The 27,325-nt window shown below is 31.0% G+C and overlaps 3 protein-coding genes across 11 annotated transcripts; all 3 read right to left on the minus strand.

Moving 5' to 3' along the window:
• Nucleotides 1–2,725: 2,725 nt before the first annotated feature.
• On the minus strand, nt 2,726–7,058 carry LOC130996957 (transcription factor bHLH153-like). Its single transcript, XM_057922250.1, has 6 exons — nt 6,487–7,058; nt 4,502–4,624; nt 4,277–4,342; nt 3,862–3,927; nt 3,265–3,309; nt 2,726–3,071 (listed from the first exon to the last, which is right to left on the minus strand). Exons 2-6 carry the CDS (start codon nt 4,598–4,600, stop codon nt 2,901–2,903), a joined length of 447 nt encoding a protein of 148 aa, XP_057778233.1. The 5' UTR covers nt 4,601–4,624; nt 6,487–7,058; the 3' UTR covers nt 2,726–2,900.
• An 8,222-nt stretch (nt 7,059–15,280) lies between these two features.
• On the minus strand, nt 15,281–18,489 carry LOC130996754 (uncharacterized). Of its 4 annotated transcripts, none has more exons than XM_057922045.1 (7): nt 18,042–18,489; nt 17,041–17,112; nt 16,891–16,958; nt 16,320–16,467; nt 16,142–16,225; nt 15,924–16,019; nt 15,281–15,622 (listed from the first exon to the last, which is right to left on the minus strand). In XM_057922045.1, the coding sequence occupies exons 1-7, from the start codon at nt 18,321–18,323 to the stop codon at nt 15,617–15,619; spliced, it is 756 nt and encodes a 251-aa protein (XP_057778028.1). In that variant the 5' UTR covers nt 18,324–18,489; the 3' UTR covers nt 15,281–15,616. The 4 variants fall into 4 exon arrangements, with proteins under 4 accessions (XP_057778028.1, XP_057778036.1, XP_057778048.1 ...); XM_057922053.1 differs by having other exon boundaries at nt 15,924–15,998; nt 18,042–18,400; XM_057922065.1 differs by lacking the exon at nt 18,042–18,489 and adding an exon at nt 17,316–17,907 and having other exon boundaries at nt 15,924–15,998.
• Nucleotides 18,490–22,395: 3,906 nt separating this feature from the next.
• On the minus strand, nt 22,396–26,332 carry LOC130996846 (protein THALLO-like). 6 transcript variants are annotated; one of them, XM_057922120.1, is made up of 10 exons: nt 26,182–26,332; nt 25,849–25,994; nt 25,636–25,727; nt 25,126–25,195; nt 24,346–24,485; nt 24,134–24,256; nt 23,885–24,024; nt 23,584–23,640; nt 23,398–23,485; nt 22,681–22,852 (listed from the first exon to the last, which is right to left on the minus strand). In XM_057922120.1, exons 2-7 carry the CDS (start codon nt 25,961–25,963, stop codon nt 23,974–23,976), a joined length of 591 nt encoding a protein of 196 aa, XP_057778103.1. In that variant the 5' UTR covers nt 25,964–25,994; nt 26,182–26,332; the 3' UTR covers nt 22,681–22,852; nt 23,398–23,485; nt 23,584–23,640; nt 23,885–23,973. The 6 variants fall into 6 exon arrangements, with proteins under 6 accessions (XP_057778124.1, XP_057778103.1, XP_057778107.1 ...); XM_057922124.1 differs by having other exon boundaries at nt 25,849–25,977; nt 26,182–26,326; XM_057922133.1 differs by having other exon boundaries at nt 22,681–22,899; nt 26,182–26,244.
• Between the last annotated feature and the right edge of the window lie 993 nt (nt 26,333–27,325).

Genomic DNA, 27,325 nt, shown 5'->3' on the forward strand with positions numbered 1-27,325 from the left:
GAGCAAAAGAAGAGTGAAGAAAACTAGCTTAAGGGAGATGTTGCCCATGCTTAGTTAGTGATCTTGAATACTTTTACATACATATTTGCTCTAATAAGCTCAATTTATAGAAGGAACTAATTAAGGAAATGAAACAAGTGTAAATAATATAATAACTGTAATAATATAACAAGAATGAATGATCACATTACACTAGAACCAAGAATCTGAATTACTTTTTGCGTATTACTACTAATTCAATTTCACTATTCTTGCTACTACTAATGAAATTCCAGCCGGCAGTGAAATATACAGTATAATTAGAGTAGCTTCAACTTTATCCTGATTATCAAAAGGGATGTAGCAATTGACCAAGTATCTACAAGAGATTCGAATCTCTTTAGGGCACTTCGAATCTAGCAACTGTCCAAAGTTTGGACATAACAGAACATTTACAAACATAAACGTATGACAGAATAAAGAAGTTTATAGTTTATTTGACATATTCTACTTTACCTCTGTTAGCAGTCTGATAATTAGTTTCCAAATCATGTCTTGTTCGAATTTTGTGAGCCATGTCCTATTCCATATATATTTTTTCTAAATGGAATAAATGGGAAATAATTAAAAAGTTATCATTTTCATATGATGTACGTATGCTAAACATTTTCATGATATGATCTCCAAACACGAGCTGAGTCGCCATTTACGGATTAGAGGATCTTAACTCTAGGCAGGGACGGAGCCAAGAATTTAGTTCGGGGGGGGCTGAACCTGTACGGGGGTTCGGGGGCTACGCCCCCGAGAAATTTTTTTGGGCATTCAGTATATTTAAGGTATTTTTTTATATTAAAATACGAGCATAATACTAATAATAACGAACAATATTTTCATAGATTATATAGTTTCAATATATCACAAAACTTTTTTTGAAAATTCCGTATATTTAAGACATTTTTTATTAAAAGGCAAGCATAATAATAATAATAACAAACAACATGTCCATAGATTATATATTTTCTATATATTACAAATTAGTTTCAATACATTATAATTTTTTTTAGCATTTCATACATATTAGGCAATTTTTATTAAAAGACAAGTATAATAGTAATAATAACAAACAATATTTCATAGATCATATAGTTTTAAAAAACAAAATTATCCTTAAATTAAGTATATATGAGAGAATATAATAACCAAATACTCTTTTATAAAACAAAATTATTTTATAATAGGTATAAACATATATCTATATATATTTTAAAATTAAAAAAAAAAAAAATTGGGAGGGGGCTCTAGCCCCCCCCCCCCCCCGGCTCCGTCCCTGACTCTAGGTGCACATAGTTCGGTTTACCAATCAATTATCCAACTAAAATCTACAATCTATATCTATAATTTATAATATATAATATATTAAAAACGTAACTTTTAAATTAAAATTAATTTTAAAATTATTTGACAATTTTATATTTTTTCTTTTTTTTTCTTTTTCTTTATCTTTTTTTTTATTTTATTTTTTAAAATTAAAAAATTCTACTAATTATAAATATTTAATCTACATATCAAATTAAAAATCACGATAAAAACTTTAATTTAATACTCTCTTCGTCCCTTTTAAATATCTCAAAATTATAGGACAATTCTATAATTTTGAAACAATAATATGCATATGAGCTCGGACGTCATGAAATCTTCAATAAGTCATAAGGTGCTCCTCGTAATTAGAATGGCAAAAGGATAAATAAGTCGATCGATAAACAAAGAATAGAGCAGATAGTGGAATTCGTGCTTGGAACTTGAATTTTAGGTATCAATTAATGCTATCATCCGTCCACAAAATATTTACTTATATTTCCTTTTTAATCCGTCTATCAAATGAATACTCATTTCCTTTTTTTTTATGAGTGTATCTCACACAACCATTCACAATAAAAATGAATCCCTTATTCCCACCCACACACTTAATTAATTTCTTAAAACTAGTGTCATCTCTAAATGAGTACTCATTTCGTGGATAGAGGGAGTATCAATTTTGACCAAGACGTAGAAAATGAATCTCAGGTGCAGTCTTCGAGTAGTGGCTTTGTGGATTTTATGATTTATGCTCCTTATATATTCTCGTTGTCCCTCAAACATCTTCTTAAAAAATGGTGATACGAGTTTTAATAAAAGTTAATTGTATATTTAATTAGTGAAAAATAAATCCCGCAAAAAGTAAAAATTGTAAAGATAATTCCAAATATAAATTAAGAAGATATTTTAAAGATGGACCAAAATTGAAAGAAAGATACTCCCTCTGTTCCAATTTTTGGTATCTATCTTTTCTTTTTTAGTCGTCCCATATTTTGGTATCCATCTCTATTTTTAGTAAAAATAGATGAGACTCTTACTTCACTTTAATCATTTTAACACTCACATAAAAGGTGGAATCCAAATTTTACTCACAACACACTCAACCACTTTATTAAAATTCGTGACACTCTCAAATGAATACTAAAAGCTTAGACGGAGAGAGTATTTGAGAGAGAGACGATGGGAGTATCTTGTTTTTGTTTTTAAGAAATTGCAATGAAACTAATAGTTTGACTTTAAAAACAATAGAGACCAAGTCTAACTGGCCCAAAATCTAAATGATAAAACTGTGGGTGTTATGTATATAGAATGTGGTTCAAATAAAAAAATTGTTATCGTAAGAACTATATAAGAACTCTTGGAATGAACTTATAAAATAAATGACCTGAAATAAGAAAGAAAAAAGTGTTGATTTATTCCCACCATTCCCATAAATTTACATCTTAATTCATACATACACTATCATCAACAACAACTCATTCTCAGATCAATAGCTTCTAACTAAAATGCGATCATTCTCGTTCATGCAGACTGGCTAATAGTAATAGTTGACCTGACAATCTGAATCAACTTTGGGTTATCACCGAAGCTTCATCCGATATGGCTCGTTTAGAATTCGTAGGGCTCGTCTTGATGGGCGCCCATATATCTGCACCGTTGCTGCTAACAACTCCAACGGTGAATGAGACAGGCACAACGCATAACCCTCTGGTGCTGAGGCTGGATCCTTCTTCCCCCTTTTAGAACAAACACGTTAAAAACACCCCGTTTTAGGTGCCCCCGTCAACATAGATCAAGTAATGTGCTATGCATAAGCTTTCCTATTTTATGGGACATTAGTCTGTAATATACTATAGGAATGTAGAGTTGCAACGAAACAATCTGCAAATCTGTTAATGTCGGATGCGAGGTAGAAAATAATAAGCATACCTGTAATTGTGTTGGTGTACTATACAAGTATGGAGCACTCAGTACCTGAAAAGCACAGGAAAGTAAGAGCAATGAGGTCACTTGACGTTATGAGATGCAACGTCCAATTTTGCCGGCAAAATGGTATTAAAACTAATAAAAAAGTATGATGGAAATTGGGGCCAATTTTATTGATTCCCTAATTTCTAGTTTGGGCTGCATTGTATTCTTTGATCATGTCTAATATTGTTGGACACCAACCTAAGTTCCTTTTACTGCCTCAATACCACCTAGCGACGAGTTATGGTGAAATTGATATATAGATTGTGAGAAATGGTAAGGGTCTTGAGGAGAATCTTGAAACGGCCCGGACAAGACAAATGTCACTAGTGGGAATTTGTTTACATCTTTAACCGAATCATTGTGATTTTCTCCATGTGATGAAAGCAAGATTCTAGTCATCTTATCAACAGTTATGCCTTACAGGTGAATTTTTGGCCAATTTTCAAGTCCAAAACGAAAATGAGTTATTCATTAATGAAGGCAATGCAAGAAAAGGATCAAACTTCAGCTCAAAGTCGCTGATATCTTTTATTTAGTGATGGTGAAGAAACGTACCTTAACCTGTTCATGAAGAAACCTTATGTACTCCATTGCTTCTAAAAGGACAGAAGCTGTATCGGTCTGTAGCGAATGTAAGAAGTTAGGGAAGGAAAATTATTTCAAAAATGTAAACTGACTGATGGATGAAGCACAGTATACAAAACATTAATTACTCATTTTGCCCCAACTGTCACACCTACACAGCGAAGGATTGTTTGAACGTGTTAGGGTGTTCCAAGGGAATGTATTAGGAGGAAATGTTCATGAAAACATGATGTGTGTTTGATTTTATTTCAATCAAAAAAAGTAATTGGGAAGGCTTCCACCTCATATGCATCCAAGAAAATCGCGTTATGTTGAATGGTCAACAGCTATAAATTTCTGAGACTCACATGCCAAAATCAAAACTGTGCTTGGAGACTGCACCTACCTTCCCATATGGTGAGACAAGCTGTTGAAGAGCAGAAATACGTTCGCTAATCTTCTCTTTCTTCTCCTGCTCCGAAGAAAAGAGGTAAACAAAGTTGCATGTGAACTTGCTAAGTCAGTAGATGCTCAGTTGCGCAATTGATAACACAGAGGTTGGGCACTTAAACCCAATGATGCAAACAGATATCGGACTCGTAGCATTACTGGATGAACGAAAGTGACTAACCTTTGAAGAAAGAGATTCATCAGTCTTTAGTCGTTTTGGCATAATGTCCACGAAGCTGTTTTGCTCGAGAGAGATAGGGCCTCTTTTATGTTGCATCATCTTCTCCTATACAAGTTCCTCTTACTAGACAACAAATGGCAAAAAGTGTTACTTCTAAGCAAGAGGAAAGCGGAATCCAATTAATACGCAGGCACTTAGGGTACTTGCATACTAATAAACAGAGTAATATATCTAATTCAACAATAAGTGCACTATATTCGTTGTATTAGAGATGTTCCTTAACTAGACTAAAAGTAATTATCCGCAGAATCATATATTTCTTTATTCTCTACCTAAAAGGAAGATCCTCGGATTCGAAGTTAGGAGTAAATAATCAACAACCATGAATGCTCCTAGTAGTTCTATAAATAGGTCAAGAATAAACTACAGCCTCCGAAAGTTGGAAACATCCGAGGTGGAATATGCGGACGGGTTCTAAACAGACAACTTGTTGCACCCGAAAGAAATATAAGATTGATACAATGCAGTTGGTTTGATTTATATAAAAAAATTATACGAATTCATAAAAAAACAGAATATATGATGCAAGTGTAGTGTATTGAAATTCACAAGGACAGTACTATTTTAGTCAAAATTCCTTAGTTAGGCCTAAAACATCTCTTTGTTTAATACGAAATGTCCCCTTGAAACAACCAACAGGTCTCCTACCAATATCAGATAATATTATTTAATCATACAAGCTCACAGACAGACAAGTCTACTATAGAATATCAATTGAACTTCATGAATAATACGAAGCAAACTATATTTTTTTTTTTTTTTGATCAAAACTTTTATTGAAAGAAAATGGATCAAGGCATAAGGAATGCCAATCAAAACAATAAAACAAGTTTAAAGTCTTTGGAACACCAATAAGTAAAAAGAATTCCTAACTCCACGATTTTGTAAGCCTCGTTCCAACTCCAAAGTCTCCCCTTAATCTGTAATACAAGTCTATCAATATCCCAAGCCTTGTCCTGAAAACGACTACCATTCCTGCTTTCCCAGAGCAACCACACTGTTCCCACCCACAAAGCTTAAAGCAATACGAAGCAAACTATATACAACGCGGGAACCTACGTCTCCAATTATGATCCAATCTAGTATTTTATTTCACCATTGTCTACCAAATTACATGTAACGATGAGTAGATGACACAGAAATGAAATCAGAATAGAAAAGGGACAATCCTCAGCTGTTATCAATCCTGCATTCTCCAATTTTAGAAATTCATTAATGATTCAACAAACTCAATATCCATCAACAATGGAATCCACACCAGAAACCAGATTCTCTTGGCTGGTCAACAGCATGCATTTTTGTAGTAAATGAATGCAGTAGATAACAACTACCCAACCACCAAAAATATTTTCCAATCACTTATTTTCCAACTCTAATAACCCATTTTTCTGCTTTCTAACATTAGGAAACAAAACAAAAAAATTTGGTAATGTCACATCCAGATTTAACATTATTACTGACTCGTTTTCGTGTTACAGTGAAATCTTGATTCTCCAGATATACTGTGAATGCGACCGAAAACAACATAATCGAAATTATTAACTCAGCGGGCCCATACCATGGACATTTTTGCACATATGGAATTAAAAAAGTTGTTTAAATTTGCAGTACTTGGAATTAAAATAGCAGTACAGAGCCATGCATGTAGGATTATAAAACTATTATCCCAATTATCTATATCCACAATGAAAAAATATTCAAATTCAAGATTGATCTCATTTTCTGTATACCAAAAAACTTTGTCAATGGTCTACTAATTACGCCTTATTTACGCAAATTAAGACGACTAAATACCAATAAACCCAAGGCAGTTTAACAATCAAACTCAGGTGGAAAAAATAATGTAAAATCAACTTATGAAAGAAACGAAAAAGTAATAAAAAAAATATTCATGGCGGAATTGAAGGCTAGAAGGGCTCACTCACCCTCAATGCGAAATCTGCATCAGAATCAGTCAGAAAAAATGTCGACTTTCGGTAATGAAGAACGAACATGAGCTTCAGTAAAACCAAAAATGGCTATAAAAAATCTCGACTTTCGCCGCGGAATCCACCGCCCCACCTCGAGAATTCCATAACCGAAGCCCTCTTTATACCTATTAGTGGGCTGAGCGGCGTAGGGATTTGTGCCAACACATGTACAAACCTTTGCTTATTAAGCAACAGCGTGTTTGAGTGTGTGCGTATTCGTTTTCACACGCGGAACCGGACGCATACACAAACAAAACACCAAAAGAAACGGCTTTCCTGAAGGGGTTGAAACAGAAAAGCAGGCTGAAAGTTGTGGAATTCGTGAATGGGAATAGGATCACGAAAATCGTGGCTGTCTTGAGAGAGAGCGAGAGAGAGGAGAGGGAGAGGGCTGGGAGTTTAAAAGTGAGTTTATATACGTATAGTTATAGTTAGTCACAGTGTGATATTGTGGAAGCTTAAAACAAGTGGAAATTGGAAGGAAAAGAAAAAAGGGAGAGGGAGAGAGAGAGAGATGTGGAAAATGGAAAAGAGTATTTAGTATAGACAGCTAATATACAGCGAGGGAATGGAAAGGGAAAGGAAGAGTAGTTCGAAATGAGGTCACTTCACTTTTACTTTTGACTTATAATGGATAATGACTGCTTTTTTTTTTTTTTTTGGGCAAATCCACCTTATATCTCCAATCTCCAATTCGCTCCCAAGAGGGATCGAACCCGGATCACTTCACTTAAGTGAGGACCCGGTGGCCAGTGGGCTAAGCCCCTGGTTTAATGGATAATGACTGCTAATGTAAGTAATTTTTTTCTTTCTTTTACCTTTTCTTTTACTGATTTTATATGGCTTTTCAGTCTTAGCTTGGGGTAAGTGTGAGTAAAAGGAAATACTACCTTATATAGCATAGCATATTAGCATTGTTGTAGGTTTCTACAAAGTGATCCACATAATGTTTTGAATTATCTTTAACACCAGATTTTGGTTGGTTAGAAGGCAAGTGGCATTTCCAAGCAACCAATGTGATGGATATCATTCTAAGAAGATATGATCTTCCTTAAAAGTGTATTTGATTGTTTCTATCGTATAAATAATTTGAGTTACTGTTTAAGTTCTTTGGCCTTAGAATTTTTGGTATCGTTTATTTATTGCTTCATTTTATTTGTATGTCAACTTCACTATTTTTAATTTTATACAATGTATTTAATATTGAGCCATTATCTAGGTATAAGACAGATTAAAGGCCTTTCAATACGAGCCTCGAAATTTCAGTAAATTTAAAATCTCTCTCTCTATATATATATATATCAAATATGTGCACACCTAAAAGTTAGTTCTAAGAGCATCCACACTGACGATTCGATCTAACTGACTCGAGTAAGTTAAAGATCGAGTCACCCCACTGTAGCCCTCCCTTACTCGAGCATTACTCGATTTATCGAGTATGGCTCTTTCTCTCTTAAGTGAAGCGCGAATGCACGGTTTAATTAAAGAAAATGTTAAATTCGAATTGCTTTCCAACTATCTATTATCTTGTCAATTATTTCAATTGCTTTCCCACATCATTTTGCTTTTCTTCTCATAATATATCTTTTTCCCATTATACATGCGAATTCTGGCCCGAAATAAAAGGAATAAAATAAATTGATAAGTTAAAAATCAACATTTAAACTAAAACAATAAACGAGACACAGATTTTACGTGGTTCGATCATAAGATCTTTGTCCACGGTAGGTCTTCGGAGTTTTTCACTATATCGAGAGTGTTTACATATTACCAGTCGGTGAATGAATCCCCTAAATTTACCAGTAAATGTGCTATTTATAGTTTGTAAATAAACCCTAATTCTAAAGGCTCACTCATTTAGTCAATTAGGCCCAAAACTCACTATAATAGTCTTAGTTTCGGAGCTGAATTATCATACGCCGTCTGCGCGGGTAAGCTTCTTGGCTACGCAGCTGCGCGGGTAAACTTCTTGGCTGCGCGGGTAGGCTTCTTGTGCAATAATTCTTCATTCCATCTACTTAGGTGGATTTCTTACTCTTTATCTGAGATATTCGATTGTACATGTGCTTGGTAAATTCTATTTAATAATAATAATAATAATAATAATAATAATAATAATAATAATAATAATAATAATAATAATAATAATAATAATAATAATAATAATAATAATAATAATAATAGTAATTGAGAGAGATATTCTAGTATTATTAAGCACAACGCTGATGAAGGATTTAGTCCTCATCATAAATAATGTTACAATGTTTTCCCAATAGTAGAGGTTTTTAAATTTTTAAGTTTTATGTAATTTTTAGGATTTTAAAATTAATGCAATTTAAATTTGAAGTAAATTGTGTTATTTAAATTTGTGCAATTAAAGTTAAATGAAAAATACAAAAATCAAAATTAAAAAGATCAAGTAAGAAATCAAGTCATCTCATTGTGACATCCTTACTCATTGTGGTCTCATCATTATATCAAATAAGCTATCAAGTCATCACACTGTAGATGCTCTAAAAACCTACCCATAAACCAATTGTCAAAATCAAAGATATGACCCAAGCCGACGGATACATAGCATGTGATCGAGGCCGGTTGCGTCGAACGTATGTGTATTTACACATAATTTATTTGTGCACATAATTATTACAATCAAATTTGTAATAACTTTATATAAACATACTGAATATTAATTAATCAATGTGAAATAAATATTAAATAATTTTTTAAACATGCATAATTTATTCATAACAACTTTACTTTTAAGTGTATTAGTAGTAATTAATAAAGGTATTTTGTTTTTAAATCTGGATTGACAAAATTGTTTGCTATCAAATAGTCGTGTTGGAAAACAAATAGTTGAGTGAACTTTAAAATTGAATTATAATGATGATGAGAAAAATGTTTGAAGTCATTATTTTATACTATCTAGCGCATATTTTATACGAATGGGTCATAGTACTTCATGCGTCCCAATTTTTAGTATCTAACTTTCTTTTTTTAATCGTCTCACATTTTAATATTTATTTTTATTTTTAGTAAAAGTAGGTGGGATCCTTACTCTATTTTAATTATTTTAATACTCGTATAAAATATGAAACCCTTATTCCACTCACAATACATTTAACCACTTTATTAAAACTTGTGTTAACCTCAAATAGATACTACAAGTTGGGACGGTGGGAATATTTAAAAGTAGAAATTACTCCTACTAATTACTTGCATTTAAATTTTAAATATGATAAATGTTGGGCGTAAAATGTACTCCCTCCGTCCCATTAAAGTTGGCAATATTTCTATTTTGGGTGTCCCACTAAAGTTGGCCACTTTCTAAAAATGGCAAACGTTTACTTTAATTAAGTCACTCACTAATTTGGTCAACAATTGTAGGTCACTTTCTAAAAATGCCAAAATTACTTTAATTAAGTCAACAATTACTCACTAATTTGGTCAACAATTGTAGGCCACACTCTATTAAAACATATAACACTCAATTTCTTAATCTTCGTGTCGAAACAAATGTTGTCAACTTTAGCGGGACGGAGGAAGTAATTAAATAAAGTAAAAGTGAAGTCCTTTTCTTTTATTTAATTATTTCCCTTTAGAATGGCTTTTTGAAAAAATGAGCATTTGTTTCCTGCTTGGCGCCAATTTGCTATCTGACGAGCTTTTAGTAGTATAAGTAGAGTGTAGTGTCCCCACATCTGGACGGTGATTGGAACCGTACACGTGTCACATCGGAGACACGTGTAAGCCTGAGAAAAGCGAAGAAGAAATCTGGTGCGGGGCCCCTACTGGTACTGAGCCGTGCACAAAAGTCCAACGTTGGAGGTGCAATTCTAGAAAGTGGGCCCACGCGGTTTGGACTTTGCTTCACTTCCACTTACAATGTCTTTGTACAATTTTACCCTCGCAATGCTGCAATAATTTTGTACCACGCTTCACTTGCATTCTTGCAATTATCCAACAAAACCCTTCTTTTATCTAATCCTATTCATTTTTTGTTAGATGTTTTAAAAAATTAACTGTTATTTAGCTATAAATTATATTACCTCCGTCTCTAATTTATCATTTTCGTTCGTCTTTATAAAATATATTCAATTTATTTTCAATAAATTTTTTGCTTATAATAAAATGAGACGCTTACTCCACTCACAATATATTTCATCACTTTATTAAAATTTATATCATTAATATATTTTATGAAGACGAAAGAAATATCATCTCGAACAAAATTAACTATGTCGGAAAGTTCAAGAGATTATGGAATGTGGGAAGACGCAATATTGCATCCTACCTTTTGAATCTTTTATCACACTATAATTGGATTTTCAAATGTTTACAATTTGGCACTTTTTCTATCTCATGAAATTTGAGCAATTTTTTTTACACGAATTTAAAGAGTTACTCCCTCCGTCCACAAAAAATATGCCACAATTTTCTTTTTCGTCCGTCCACAAAAAATATGCCACATCTATTTTTAGTAGTAGGGTCCACACAATTTCACTCACATTTAAAGTGAGACCCTTACTCCACTACCAACTTCACTCACATTTTATTAAAACACGTGCCGAAAGTAAAGTGACATATTTTTGGTGGACGGATGGAATAGTATTTTGAATACGTTAGTGTGGTATGTGAAAATAAAAAAGAAAATATGAGTAAAGAAAGAAAAATATCATATAAAGAAAGTGTTCAAATTTTATCGGATAATTCAAATAGAATATCATTCAAACTTTAGGAACGGAGAGAGTAATATCTAAGATTATTTAAGATTTATTCCTATATTCAAATTCAAGTACTTGAAATCAACATGGACGGTGTGGTGGGACTCTTAATAGTAGTATATAATAATGTCAAATTTCAAAACAAAAATATTGTTGAAATATTATAATCCACGTCACATCAAAATGACGATGTTTTGATATATAAATTCGAAATAATTGAAAAGACATGTCATTTATCATGTTTTTGAAGCGTATGGTGGTGACGAAGTGGCGACGAAGTGGCGTCATTTTTAGAATATATTTATCCCTAAAAATTATAATCTTATTATTATATATATTGATATATATATTTAAAAATTATGATATTTTTTTTTATTTGAAAATGATTCCATAAATCCTCATTTCATTATTTACAAAATAATATGGAACTCAGTTTCCACTCAAACACAATTATCATATATTTTCTTAAAAATTATGTGATCTTTATTGGGTCACAATTTTTAGGGACGAATGAAATATATTTTTATCTTATTTTATAATTATCTTTTATAAGGGGTTTGATTAAAATAATTAGTAAGAAGATATTACTCCCTTGATCCACAAAAATAAAACCTAAGGAAAGATGGTACGAGTTTTAAAAAAAATTGTACATTGTTTATTGAATGAGTAGAAAAATAAGCACACAAATCAGGAAAAATAGAAAAAATAAATAAATAAATTAGTGAGTGGACAAATGAGCCAGAGTTAGTGAGTAGAAAAGGTAGCCCACAAATTAGTCAAATCTTTATTAAAAATAGATTAAGATATATTTTTGTAGACAAACTAAAATAACAAATTAAGTCTTATTTTTGTGGACGAATGGAGTACTAACTTCGTCCCCTGAATAAAGTCTTAGGAGTTTTAAGACGAGTTTTTAACCCAATTTATATTTTTGGTATGAAAATACATAAATTTTTATTTTTTTTGGAATTTAACTAGAGGGCACTCCGAAGGTATTGTTGGAAAGTTGTTGATATTATCTTTCTAATAATATTTATATTGTTGAATTTTTGTCACCAGAAATGGGCGAAAAATGTCATAAAACTATATTTTTCTTTTTTTTCGATCAATTTTTATTGACCAAAACTCAACAAATAGGTCTCATTAGATAGCTATTTTTTCGAATTATTGGCCAATAATTTGATTATAGCCCATAATTTGATTACTGTGGATAATGAAATTATTGGCTAATGAACTTTTTGATTTAAGCCAAACTACAAAAATAAAAAAATTATATATTTTTAACCAAAAAATAAATTCAATTAAAAATCAAAATTTAAATATAATTCATATATTTATAAGCAATTATCCCTATATAAAAGACTAACTTGAACTAAATATGTTTACACTGCTCAAAAAAGTGTACTCGCAAATGAATGCGACATTTGATCATATATAAGATTTTTTTAAAACAATGTATAAATCGTTTGGAGTCTCTTCAAAATCCACCGGAGATTGCGGCACAAAACATGGGAATAATAATAATAATAATAATAATAATAATAATAATAATAATAATAATAATAAAATTGTTTTCACGTCACAGGTATTAAATCAACTCATTTTAAAAAATACAAAAAAATAATCTAAACTTTGAATTCATTTGTAAAAATGGCATGAACTTTGTACTTATTTGTAAAAATGGCATGATCTTTAAAGTCATTTGTAAAAATGACATGAACTTTGAAGTCATTTGTAAAAATAGCCAAACTTTAAAGTCATTTGTAAAAATAACACGAATTAAAAAAAAATACAAAAATAATTTAAATTTTGAAAATTTGAAAAAATGGTCTGAATTTTAAAAAATCTAAATGACTCGATCTTTCATAAATACAAAATCTAAAATGACCTGAAAAGTATGTGAAAATTCTTTGTCTATGCGTAATATGAATTTTATGTACTCGAAGTTTAAAAAATTCGTGTTGTCAATAACATTTTATGAGAGAAAAATTATTTGTACGAGATTAAAATTCTTATGATAAGAGAATTAATTATCATACTTTATTATAAATATTCAAAGTGGATATTTTAATTTTCATATAATTTTCACGTCACTGTGGACACGTTGTCATAATTCGATTCCGAAAGTGTAAGCTCATGCCATTTTTATACATTTGATAAAAATTGAGTCATTTTTTGTATTAATAAAGTTTGTGCCGTTTTTACAAACGACTTCAAAGTTCATGCTATTTTTTTGTATTTTTTAAAGTTAATGTCATTTTTACAAATGATTCCAAAGTTCAGACCATTTTTACAAATAATTTCAAAGTTCGGACTATTTTTTTGTATTTTTTAAAGTTCAGGCAATTTTTATAAATGATTTCAAAATTTAGGCTATTTTTTTTATATTTTTTAAAGTTCGGGCCATATTTACAAATGACTCAAAGAAAGAAGGGAAAATGATCTCGTTGATCGTATTGCCAATCTTTCAAGATTATTTTTGTTTAGGGCTTTTTTTATTTTTATTTTTGCGATCGCGTTAAAATTAGTGTTAACAACTTAACATGTAACAATAGCCATTCTTGACATTTTAGCCAATTTGTACATTTTCAAATTAAAAGTGAGAGTGGCCCCATTTTGATCATAAAGCGAGTGAGTCCACAATTTTGATCATTAGAGAACGACGTATACAATTATGAAATATATTTTTATGTTAAGATACATCGAATCATTATCGCACTAAACATGTCATGAAGAAAACAGAAGCATCACTCTGCCTAAAATTAATGAGAAAGAAAATGGGTGTTGTGCATGGATTTAAACACATAATTGTCTCTTTCACCTCTTTTCGTGACAGTGCAAGTAGAAATATTATCAAACCCCCCAAATAATGTTGGGATTCTTATGTGCAATTAGTTTGGAGTCATTACATTCTTTCGGCGTCTTTTATTTCAATCAGATGGACATTAAAGAATGGTAAAACCAAGTCTTGCTTCGAATAAGTCTATTAAAAAAAAAAACCCTTCAAAAAATTAAAATAAATCGAGCACACTAATATAGTTTGTATCAGAGTAATATTTCTTTTGTTGTAGTACGTATAATCTTGAATATGTACTTCGCCTTTCTTATTTGATTTAGAGTTAATTGCTTGCAAATACATTATTAACTTTGGCCAAAATTCAATTTTATCGCGTACTTAGAAAATTTTAATCAAATATACGAAATTTATTAATTGTTTAATTTTAATTTCGATGAGTCACATAAACCCATGTAGATACCACGTAGACGTCATGTAGATGCCATATCATTTCTAATTAATAAGCCACGTAGACGCCATGTTATTTCTTTCCTCAAAAAAAAAAAAATGAAACAGAATTAAAATTGAACAATTAATAAAGTTAGTGTATCTTATTAAACTTTTCTAAGTACGCATAAAAATAAATTGTAGCCAAACTTTGTATTTACATGCAATTGTTCATTTGATTTATTGAAAAAATAACCCACAAAGTACAAAATATATGAATGCTATAGGCTTGTGGCGAATAATCTATTTTCTAGTTTAATACTATTACTCTTTCCATAAATTTCAATAAAGCTACTTATTTTAATTAGTAGAAAGAGCGTGCGTTATACGTATAATTAATATTATTTTATTTGATATAATAAAAATACAAATATAATATTTATTATATTTAATTTATCAATTAACAATTTGGTCCATTTAACTGATTTATTCTACTATTATTTATCTCTTCCAGCAATTTTTCAAAAAATATATTGGTTGAATAATTTATAAAATGGATCAAGAATTGGTAGACAAATGAAGTATAATTTATTAAATAGATACATTTTTATAGATATATTTCACATAGATTTAATATAATATCTAATGAATTAATATATTCTTATAAATATATAAATATAAAATAACTTTAGAATAAAACATATAATAAGGATAAAATAGATAATTCACATATTGTGCCAAATGCTCTTTTTATATTAGTATAAATTACTCATGAGTGCATTTTTCGTGACATATAACCTAGAAGAAAAGACTATTTTAATTACGAAATTGTCCACTCCTAAGTCCTAACCAATTAAATCATCTCGGGAGATATTTATTTGAGGACCTAGTGAACTCAAGGAAATCTCATTTACAATTGCATTTTTGAGTTCCTAGATAGACTAACAACATCAAACATATGCCTAATTCTACCATGCCTTGCAACAGCAGCAAAATTCAAATAATTCAATGTTAAACCTTTTCAATATGAGATTAAGCTTAGCTTAGGCAAGCAGCTAGAGACTTGAAGAAGAAGAATAGCTCGGCTATAAATACATCGGCCGCCTCGACATACCTTTAGAGTCAGCCATTCAGCTCATCCCTGATCCATAAAGAGAGATCATATAATGGAGTTTGATTGCAGACAAAAATCAAGGCTCAAAAAGTAGAATATTTGCCATTCTCAGATTCAGTAAAAAATTATCCTTTTTGTGGCATCTATTGGTTCCTTGTATCTGTCTAGAGTTGTTGGATTGATTTTAAATCATAAAACAATGATAGTCTCATAGTTGTAAAGAGGGAGTTTGTAAGCTCTAAAACATAGCTGTTTTAAGAGATAATATTATCATGTTAAGTTGTTTAATTGGCAACCATTTTATGAAGATACTAGAAATAGAACACACCTGCCTTCCCCTTCGGTATTGTACAATATACCATGAATGGGCCACGATGTAGCAAGGAAGAAGAAAACCAGCCAGCTGAAGAATGGAAATCAGATACTGAATTAAGAAAATGAAAATGTTAGATTGATGCAACTTTTTAAACAACGCATGAGCTGGAGTTTAGATTTGTTTCTGAAGCTTAAAATATTGCTCGCTGTAGCTATGTTTTAACGCCATACATGGAAGAAAACTGATGATCCCAGTGGCATCCCAATATCTAATTTAACCATCAAAGTTTGGTGTATCACCAAGAGCAGCATCAGCTGCAAATATAAGACGGATTAACTTATACTTTCAAAAGAAGAAACGAAGCATGTCAAAGGTAATTTAAGTCCAAACATAATTCCATTAGCTTACAATGATAACAGCAGAGCGGAAGCATATAAGAATCCTACGGTTTTCCATGCCATAGTCGTTATACTCTGACTGCAAAAGCTGATGCCCGGCTTCTGTGAAGGCCAATAACTGAGTGTGGTGAAGATCAACATGAGCTTCCCATGCTTGTCTGAGGCAATTACACAGATGATGTTAAGAGTCTCTCCACCAAAATCATCAACTAATACATATATGATTTTAGGGAATCAATAAGCTGAGCAAAACTTCGACGATATGCTCCACTATAATGATCTTGGTAATTAAGCACATGATTTAGATATAATAGTCTACTTCCATGGAACCAAGGGGACGTAACAGCAAGTAATCCAATTTCAAGTTCAGGTATGAAATGTAGAAATCAAGAACAATATGTAGAAATCAGTAATAATGAAAAAATGGAGCTCGTTTTATAACTATGAAGTTTGTGCCCACCAAAAGGCCACACCTTGAAAAAATTATAAATTTTAGAAATGCAAGAATCCCTCCTAAAAGATAAATGCATCTGTTTATTTAAATGTGTATAAGTAGATTAAAAATCCACCATATATTATACCTGATATCAATAGTCATAACATCAGCATTGCCTCTTGGGGGTGGACAAATATAATTTGGTGAAAAAACCTATGAAAAGATAAATGGAAATCCTCAAGTTGAGTTTTCGACAGAATATCATGATTTCGGCCAACAATGTTTGAACTACTACCTGATTGCAGATTTCACAGGTGATGTCGCCTTTTTTGTTGCACCATCTCTGGACACACTTTCTATGAGCAAACTGCGCAAATTTTCAAGTGTTGGTAAGGCAATGTGTCACTAGAAACAATCTAAAAGCAAATATATTCAGTAACATATATTGCTGGCCATGTATCACACAAACACTTGAAGGATAAAAAGGAGGAAAATGGTTTAATATACTCCGGCAATGTAAGAAATTAAATTTGACAGTTTATTTACAAAAATAAGAAGGAAGAAAAGTACTTGATCATGTGAAGATGTGCTAGTCATTTATGAGACCTTATAGAATGAAACATTTATATGAACAGCAGACTCAGCAAAGCATCATGGTGGTTCTTCCTTGGACTAATTGACGGTTGCCTCGGGCCCCCCAAAAAATTAAGGCTTCCCTATGGTATGTGTATATATATGTCTTATTTTGTATACAAAATTTTTGTAAATATACTACTCCATGATAGGATTTTTAATTATCTTATTGACAGAGGCTTCTCCGTTTATTTGGTTTTCATATCCACATAACATATAAATCAAAAGGCTCAAAATGAAATAAATACGCACTTATACAAAATTAGAGTAGGGACAAATACAGGCACAACAACAATAAATGCAAAAACGGCATAAGATTGAATGCAGAAATTCCAATAAAGAATGTAAGTAAATAAATGGAAGTGCTTAACATAACACCCCAAAACCCCCCGTTGAAGAAATCATCAAATAGGAAGAGATTAAAAACGAGCAGTAAAGACGAACATGGATATTACAAAAAAGAAATGAACTTTAATCAAGAGAGAAAGAACACAAAAGAACCCTTTCTATTAAATTGAAGGTTAGACAAAAGCAGCTAGAAGAAAGTGACGCATATATATTCTTTCAAAATAAATAAACCCAATAATGACAAGTATATAAACAACAAAAATGGTTCCACAACAAAGAAGGTGAATAAATTAGAGTAAATAAAAAAAAAGAAACCTTGAGAGTGCCGGAGCAAGCACAAGGAGACTCCAAATCCTTGTCGTGGTCTTCCTCCTGACAAATTCTGCACTCACTCACTCTCCCTTTTACTTCTGTCGAAGAAGAAGAAGAAATCCCTCCGTTAAAAATCCCATCTTTTGTTGTACCATCACCATCATTTCCACCACCAACACTAACTGCAACACTTTCTTTTTCTGGTGTAGTGTTATTTGGTTGTTGGAGGCATGCAGCTGATGCTATAATCCTGTCCACGCACACCACCATTAATTCATCCACCATATTTTCTCTCTCTCTCTCTCTCTCTCGAAGTGGATGATGATGATATGGAGTTTTAAGAGAAATTGTATGTATGTAGAGAGAGAGATGTAAGAGCAAGTGGGTTTAACGTACGTACTTAAAGGTGGTGCGGCGGGCAGCGGAATCTACCGCTTGGCTTCGCGCCTCCAAATTAATGGACCGTATTACCCCTAATTAATCACATAATCTTTTGAAAATTACAAAAAGTATTTATTATTTAATCAAATAAATCACTCACACATAGACGGAATCTCTACACCATACAAAAGTGGAAAAATAATCGTACATACACAAGATCACTACCTACACAAAGATGAAAATACTACACTACATGCAAAATTGAACTCAATACCTCTCATAAAAAATAGTCTTGGGTGACTCAACTTTGTCATTTAAATTACTGTCTCATTGTAATTAATCACCTAATCTTGTGTGTTTTTAATCTACCCACAATTCTATTTGAGAGCATTTATTTCAAAGAATTAATCTTGATAAAGTTAAATAATAATGTTAATTTCTTATTTATTTTAATGAATTTAAAATTTTGGGATATTTCAAAATATTTGATTATTTTTAAGATTTAATATAGCATAATTTTATGCGCAAATGTTTATGGCAAATAATAAAATTAATGGGTAAAATCTTTCTATGGTTCGATTATATATCATTAATTATCTAAAAATTACTTTCTCAATTAGATTACAACGAACATGAATATATTTTTTACTCCCTTCATACAATTAATAATGTCTCATTATTGTCCTCAAATCAACAGCAAGCGGTGCGAACTCCTATCTGTGAACAGTGAGGTTCATGGTTCGAATTCCACCGCTCCCCTTTCCCCAAGTCAAAAAAAAAATGTCTCATTATTTTTAGATACTTTTATATTAAGAATAGTGTAGCTAGTGTGTAAAGTGAGTTGGTGAAAAATATTTAAAAATTATTTTAAATAAATTAGTGTATAAAATTAGTTGGACCCATTATTAATAATATTTTAAATAGTTAATTTTTTACTACTAAATAAAGAATACGATATTACTAGTGACGTTCCAATATGAGTAATTAGGACATTATTAAGGGGAGGGAGAGAATATTAGATAAATAAAGATTTTATATTCCATAAGTTCAAATTTAAATGAAATAAGTGTCAGTCAATTAAATAATCAAGTTACCTAACATTCGATTTGACTAAAAAATCAATTGGTAAATATTGAAACAAGCTAAATACAATTTCAGTAATAATTAGAACAATATTCTTTAATATTTTCCGCTATGCAATTTATTCACATTCTTCCATGATAATAATTTGTTACTGATTACTAATTAGGTCCGACTCATTGAATATGATTAGTTTTATACATAATGTTGTAACTCTAGGTATAATTGTTTTTTTTTTTTTCGTAATGTATAATTTGTTTGTATGCATTAACTTTATCTAAAAGATTATTTGCTGAAACCGAGATAATATTATTTAAATTAATAAATATTAATTTAATTGACATATTAATATTTCTGTAAATTAATAAATTTCATTGTCCTTAGATTATTAATTTATAGATGTATTGGACGAAGTTGTGGTAAGAATTTTCAGTCAATTTGATAGTCTCAATTTAATGCTTTTGTTTACCTAACTATAAGTTGGGAGCTAGCTAGGGACAGAGATTAATACCAAACGGTCCAAACCCTACAAGGATGGAGTATTAAATAGCAGCAGGTGATTTGTGTGACATCAGTGTCTATTCACTGCTATTTTCATTTTAAAATAATATATACATAAAAATGATTTAAGTATGAAAATACAAAGTTATCGTTCTTATGTATATACGCAAAAATATAAATAGCGCGTGTACTGTAGAGTTTCTGGAAATATGTAGAGAGAGTTTTGTACAAAAATTGAGGTACATTTCGGTTCATTCGTCTGAATTTAATTTTAATTTATATGTAATAAATTTTAATAAACTTCAATTCAAAGTTAGTAAAGTAATTGAAAATAATTAAGCTAGTCGGATTTGATTAGAGCGGAGCGGATACAAATTTATCTTTTGGGACATTCATCATCCACCTAAGCGTTGGATTTAACGATAAAGAAGTTTTATTGCAATATTAATTAATCTCCCATCCTATTTGACTTTATTGAATTAAGAATTTAAGAGTCATCCTTCAAAATAAACTAGCATTTGCCCACCGTGCGATGCACGGCCATTATATTATATTAAAAAATAATACAAAAAAATAAAATGTACAAATACATAAATGTAAAATTATGAATGGTAAAAAATAATGCAATTTTAAAAATTTATATTAAGACGTCTAAATACACATAGTGGTTTTAAGAAAGCATAATTTTATAACATTTATTATTATTTTCATTATTTAATTAAATAGGGGCTAAAGAAAAATGAATTATGTATCAAATTATACTCCTACAAAAACAAAATCATAGAAGTAGGTAGTCTTGGTCAAAAGATAAAATAGATAGGAATTTACGTAGCCCGCACTCGTCATATCTAACCATTCCTTGCAATTGTAGTAAATTAATCAATTTATCTCCCCTATTTAAATGGATGGCAGAATTAAACTGTAATAATATTAAAAAAAGTAGTCAAGTTAAAATATGAAATAATTAACTTATTTAAATCTTTTAATCATAATTCAAAGTTGAAAAACTAATATTTAAGTATTCATTTTAATTAAGTGAGAAAATATCATCTATATTTTGTAACTTGATGATCGCTACTTTATTTTAATATCATGTTGAGAGCACTTCTTAAAATAAGAAATAAGAACTAAGGAAAATGTATGAATTTTATGTAGAACACGTATGAATTCGCTGTATAAAGGTATGAATTGCGAAAAATAAATTTTTGTTACCTTTGAGATTCAAACTCAAGACCATTAATTCATCCAACATGATGAATCAACCGTAGATCTTGATGATCTAAAGGCTGAAAATGATTCTTATTTTATATCTTAAAAAATGTATTTTATGTTTGGCTATTTTTTTTCTTTTCACAATTGTGAAAAAAAAAATCAATAATGAATTTATAATTTAGATGTTAATATTTGTGGGCTTATATAACTTATTTTCAACTTTATGAATTATTATATATATTCCTTACCTAAAAAGAAATAAATTTAAATTTTCAACATTGTTAATTTGAGAGGATTGAGTCGCATTTCTTTGTCTTTGAAAATATAGCATAACGTTGAGCAAAATAATTGTTCAGAAGAGAAAAAATAGCAAAACATAAAACAATACTATATTTTCGCTTTTTTTAAATGGAACACAAAGCTTATGATGAATATAAATTTAAAATTATATATTCACAATTTTTAAGATTTGTTGTGAGATGATAAAAAAGTAGTGGGACACAAACGGCAGTTTTTTTTTTATGTTCACATTATTGCTAAAATTCTTGCTCTTAAATTAACTTTTAATTACAAAATCGCCATTGAAATTGATTACAAATCAATTTGAAATCAATTTCTAATTGAAAACTGCTGTTTTAATATAGTATAGATGTATAAGAAGGATATTCATATGAATTAATCGAATCAGGTATATAAGGAGATGAATATAAAAATACTTTATGACCTTATAGCCAAGAAATACTCCCTCCGTCCCTGAAATAAGTTCCTCTTTTTCCTTTTTGGGACGTCCCCCAAATAAGTTCCTCTTTCTTTCTTTCCATTTTTGGACATTGACCCCGCCACTAATAATACTTTATTTATTCTTACTTTTCACTTTTTCACCACTCCCAATACTAATTATAACACTTTTTCACATTTTCACCACTCTCAATACTAATTATAACATATTTTTCTCCACTATCAATACACTTTATCATTTTTCCTTAAAATCCGTGCCGTCCCCAAAGATGAACTTATTTTGGGGACGGAGGGAGTAATAACTTAGATAAGTTTCACTTATTGAGACAATTAAACGCCAAAGACACCCGATAACTGACCTGATAGATGGGGGCACATTGGATTAAGGAGGTTGCAGTGAGATGACCTCATCTTTTTAGTTTTGATTTTTATATTTTTATTTAATTTTAATTGCACAAATTTAAATAACACAATTTACTTCAAATTTAAATTGCATTAATTTTAAAATCCTAAAAATTACACATAAATGCATTGCAGGGTTCGGGGGGCTATCAAACTGGCTACTTTTTCCATCATCTTGAACAGAGGAAATTACCACAAAGGTTGGATTCAAGTCTCCCTGAAAGTAAATTTAAGTGCTACATTACTTGCATACAAAATTTGAACAATAAGAAACTCCAGAAATTAAAAATTAAGTTTGCCACAAAATGAGAAACAATAACCTTTTCATATAAACTCTTGATCTCAACTAAATGAGTAACAACTGGGTGATCACGAACAGGCTGCGCCTCGGACTTGAGAAGAAGATAAAAGGTTATAGCCTGGCAAAAGGATTGCAATAGAAGCTGCTTGACCTCAATATAGCGCATCGCTCCCTTCTTTCCACTCTCTCGTCCTTTAATCTTCATACGTAATGGAATAGTTAATTGATTGCACAATAAAACTCCAACTAATAAACCAAAATTTGTTAGTCAAGCGTAACGTCTGGACGAACATAATATCAGAATAAGTAATCTGTCTCGATAGTTTTACATTTCAATTATAATATTAATAAAACTATTCTTTCTTACATAGTTTATCTCCACTATCGATCTAACAGAAACATTTCTGACATAAGACTACAACTACAATAAGTTCAGGGCTCTGAACTCAACAAATAACTAGTCAATATACAAGTAGATATAAACCAAGATTTCTCCAAGTACAAGGAATCATTAAATTATTTTTCCATTAAAAAATTGAATATTTCTTAATGAAATTAACTATTTAAATTAAACATCATATTTAATGTACAATCTCTCTTGTCTTCTTATATGAGTTTTACTGTATTCACTGGTTTATCATCAACATAAACAAAGGTTATACACATATTAACATAATGGCACAAAGCATTAAGCAAAATAAACTAGACAAAAGAACGACCACATAGTACAAGGAATGATCATACCTTTTCTACAAGTGGGTTCACTTTGTTCTCAAGTTGCTCAAGGGCATCTTTCAGCTCTGACAAAAGGCCAATTAATTCCGGAGCAGAGCTGTAAAACCAGTCATTACACTAGTCCGTGAGCGCAAACAGAAAGCAGTCACTGGTCGCTTATGCAATTGCACCATGACTTCTAATTATAGCACTTACCTAAGTCTGCTGCACGCATCGGATTTGGATCCATCTTTTCGAAAGTCGGTTGATATTCTAATTGTGAAAAATTGTATGTCAGTGACGTGTTGCTACAATTTCAAAGTCGCGTTGTAATTGCAAAGCCAATCAAAGTTCAAAATTCTAAAGGAACTAACTCATCTTTCATAAACTAAAGTGTGTATATCATACATGCAGCCACTGACAACTTATTAGATGAAAACCATGCCAAAGTCACAAGCCATCCCTAGTTAGAACAACAATACCAGAGGATAACCAGGATACTGGAAAGCAAACTAACCTGTACACGACATCCATTTGCTCTTCCTTTGTCAATGCATTTAAATCTTTCTTTACTATCTCATATGTCATTCCTTCTTCATCCTTGATTCATTTGTCGAGGGAAGACTTTGATGGGGGTTTACCATGGTCCAGGATTTCCTGAAATGTGACAAATGATGAGGAATCAACAAAGCTCCTTTCCAAGCCTAGAACATGACACTGTAACATGAGAATTTGTTGGACATAATTGTTATGCATATTTTTTCACCTGTAACGTAGGCTCCTCTTCAACACCATAATCTTCCATTGACAAATTATTTGCTATTGTCATTTGCCGTTTCAAAACGGCATCCTCCTCTTCAGCTGCATCTTCATCATCACTTGATTGTGGCTTAAGATAAGAACAAAATGTTAAAGCAAGTCATGACACTTAGCAGACATGCCAAGAGTTAAGCATGAAGCATTGTTGGGAAAATAAACCTCATTGCCAACATCAGCGCCATACAGGTCACTTTTTTTACCCCAAAAGTCCCTTTCCGGTTCTTCTTCATCAGCATCATCAAGAATTTCATCCTCCGCATCACCAAATTTAGCCCGCAAATACTTTTGTGTTCTTGCAACTATATAAACCCCACAATCAAATTAGATTACAAAACATTTAACATAAAAAGTATTTACCACAAAAAATAATAGAGCCACAACATGGGCCAGTGACCAACTACAAATCAGATCAACTAAAACCAACCAAGAGAATCTACTCATTTTAATTTAAATGATACTCTTGCAAGTTGCAAGCATATATATCAAGGTCTTATTATAATCATGAGAGGAAATTACAAATGCAAGACTAAAATGAAGGGAAGATTAAGGATTCATATCAGTCATGCCTCTAATAAGTGAGCTTGAAACATTATTACTAGAACACTATGCTGTTTATCATACTGTTAAATAACGAGAATGGAGGAGTGTAATTTTAATCAATCTAATAACTGTAACTGTTGATCTTAAGATATTGTAAGCTTTCATTGAAAGTTATCATTGATTGAGAAATTAGGAAATGACAGATTATAGTTGTTTTATACCCATTACATATATTACTAACAAAACTTTAATAGTTAGTAAAATTTATCCCAAGCTTTCCCTGATATTGATCTGAGCTGTTGAACTAATCATGTGTAAACAAGCTTTATCATAAAGAGATTCTAAGTAGAACCACCTGATAATATATCTATGTCTTACTCATAAGAGAAGCTATCTTACTTTTTACAGCCAGACCCTTTGGTGGCTTATCATCATCATCATCAGTGTCTTCATCTTCCTCATCCTCATCCTAATAACAAATAAAACCAGAGTTTATGAAAAGAGTAAGAAAAAGTACAAAGCAATGATTTTTTATCCTCAACATCACAAGTAAATATTTTAATTGTTCTCTGATCTTCATCATAACCGGAGTATATATTAGCATGAAAAAGAAAAGCAAATACTTTATCATTAAATAAAAGTTGGAAGCATAATACATAGCCTAATTTCATTGTTCCTATTAAAATAAGATTACATCTATTTGACAAGATGCTGCAAGGAACCTTCTATATAAATATTATATTATCACCTTACTGTAGTCCTAAATTTGTAGAAAATCACATAAAAGAATGGTTCTAAAACGTTCAAACATAAATACAACTAAGAATCAAATTGAACGAATAAACTGAAATTCCTTGAATAAAATATAAATTACTTAGGAGCCAAACAAAAGGACACACAGGGTTCAACCTCAAAATCTAGCACAGGCTGCTCGGCATCCTCGTCAGATTCTTCCACGTCCTCGTTTATGTTCAGTGGTATAACGTTCCTTTTCTTATGAACTAAAATAACAGAGAGTAAATCAAAAAGGGCAAAGTTACAAACCATTGCTCACAACTTAAAACAATTCTGTATATGAAAAGTCTTTGAAGCATCATATTATGAGTAAAAAAAATCACATACAAACATCAATATCGTCGTCCATCATGTCTTCATTATCAGAATCAAATCGAATTGAATTTTTCTTCGGACGGCCATTATCTTCCTTCTTCTTCCCGGCTTTTAATTTTTTCCCCATGATTCTTCCTCCCACTGCGCAAACCTAAAATCTGTCAATTCCTCGAGTTATATATATTTGAGATTTAACCAAAAACAAAGAAAACATGACCACAAACAAATATTCCCAAAAAAAAAGGAACAATTCAACTACTAGCTGAGAACAATCAATAAATTACACTGAACAAAGTGCGAAAAGAATCGTGCTCGGCAGCTAGTGAGAAAAAACAGAATCACTACCTATCTGAAACAGTGGCGAAGCGTTGAGCAGATGTAGGCGTCTTCGGAGAGAGAAGCAGAGCGGTGGCGGGAAAAAGCCGGCGGAAAAATATGGGTTAATATGCAAAAACACCACTAACCTAACGTTATCACCCCAACTACACTTAACGTTGATAACAACTAACACCCTAAAGTTCATTAAGTACTAGTACAATTAAACTCATAAACAAAATTTCTTTCACAAAATCAAGAAATTCATTTTTTAAAAATTTATATTTATATTTATATTAATATAGAAAAGGAGAGTTTTCTCCCTCCAATTTTTTTCTCTCTTCTCCCATCAATTTTTTCATTATTTTTCATCTTTTTTTCTTTTACAATTTTAATATTTTTCTAAATAATATCAAATTTAATTTATGAAGAAATGTTTAATAAGCATCTTATTTTTTAAGTTTGTAACAAAATATTTAATATAGTATAAAAATTATTACAAAATAAATTTAAAACAAATAAGTTATTATAATTTTAAAATATTCTATTTTCTTTCTCTTTGTTAAAATTTTACAATTTTTTCATTTATATCTGTGTATGAAAATATTTATTTATATGAAAAAAATTGATCGGAGAAGAGAGAGAAAAAATGGTGGGAAAAAATGGAGGGAGAAAACTCTCATTTTATATATTATATAAATTAAAAAAATGAATTTCTTAATTTTGTGAAAGAAAATTTGTTTATGGATTTAATTATAGTACTTAATGAACTTTGGAGTGTTAGTTGCTATCAACGTTAGGTTAGAGGCTAAAGCATAGTTGGGGAGGTAACGTTAGGGGTGTTTTTGCATATTAACCCTGATGAAACAAGAAACTTTACCCTAATTATAAAACGATAAACGAGACAACAAGATTTACGTGGTTCGGCCATCAAGACCTACGTCCACGGGAGGTTCTTCGTTGGTTTCACTATACTTTGAGAGAATTACATATTACAAGTGTTGCTCAGAAAATAAATCATCCTCTTCCCCCTTAATGCTAACCTTCTATTTATAAATGTGAGAGTGGGCCCTAAAGGCCTTAGGCCCATGAACTCTAATAATTGGACTTAGGCCTTTTAATGTCTTAATATACTTTAGTCTTGATTTGACCCATCTGCGCTGTCTTTCGTTGC

The sequence above is a fragment of the Salvia miltiorrhiza genome, chromosome 1 (assembly GCF_028751815.1).
Source record: "Salvia miltiorrhiza cultivar Shanhuang (shh) chromosome 1, IMPLAD_Smil_shh, whole genome shotgun sequence".
Classification (NCBI taxonomy): domain Eukaryota; kingdom Viridiplantae; phylum Streptophyta; class Magnoliopsida; order Lamiales; family Lamiaceae; genus Salvia; species Salvia miltiorrhiza.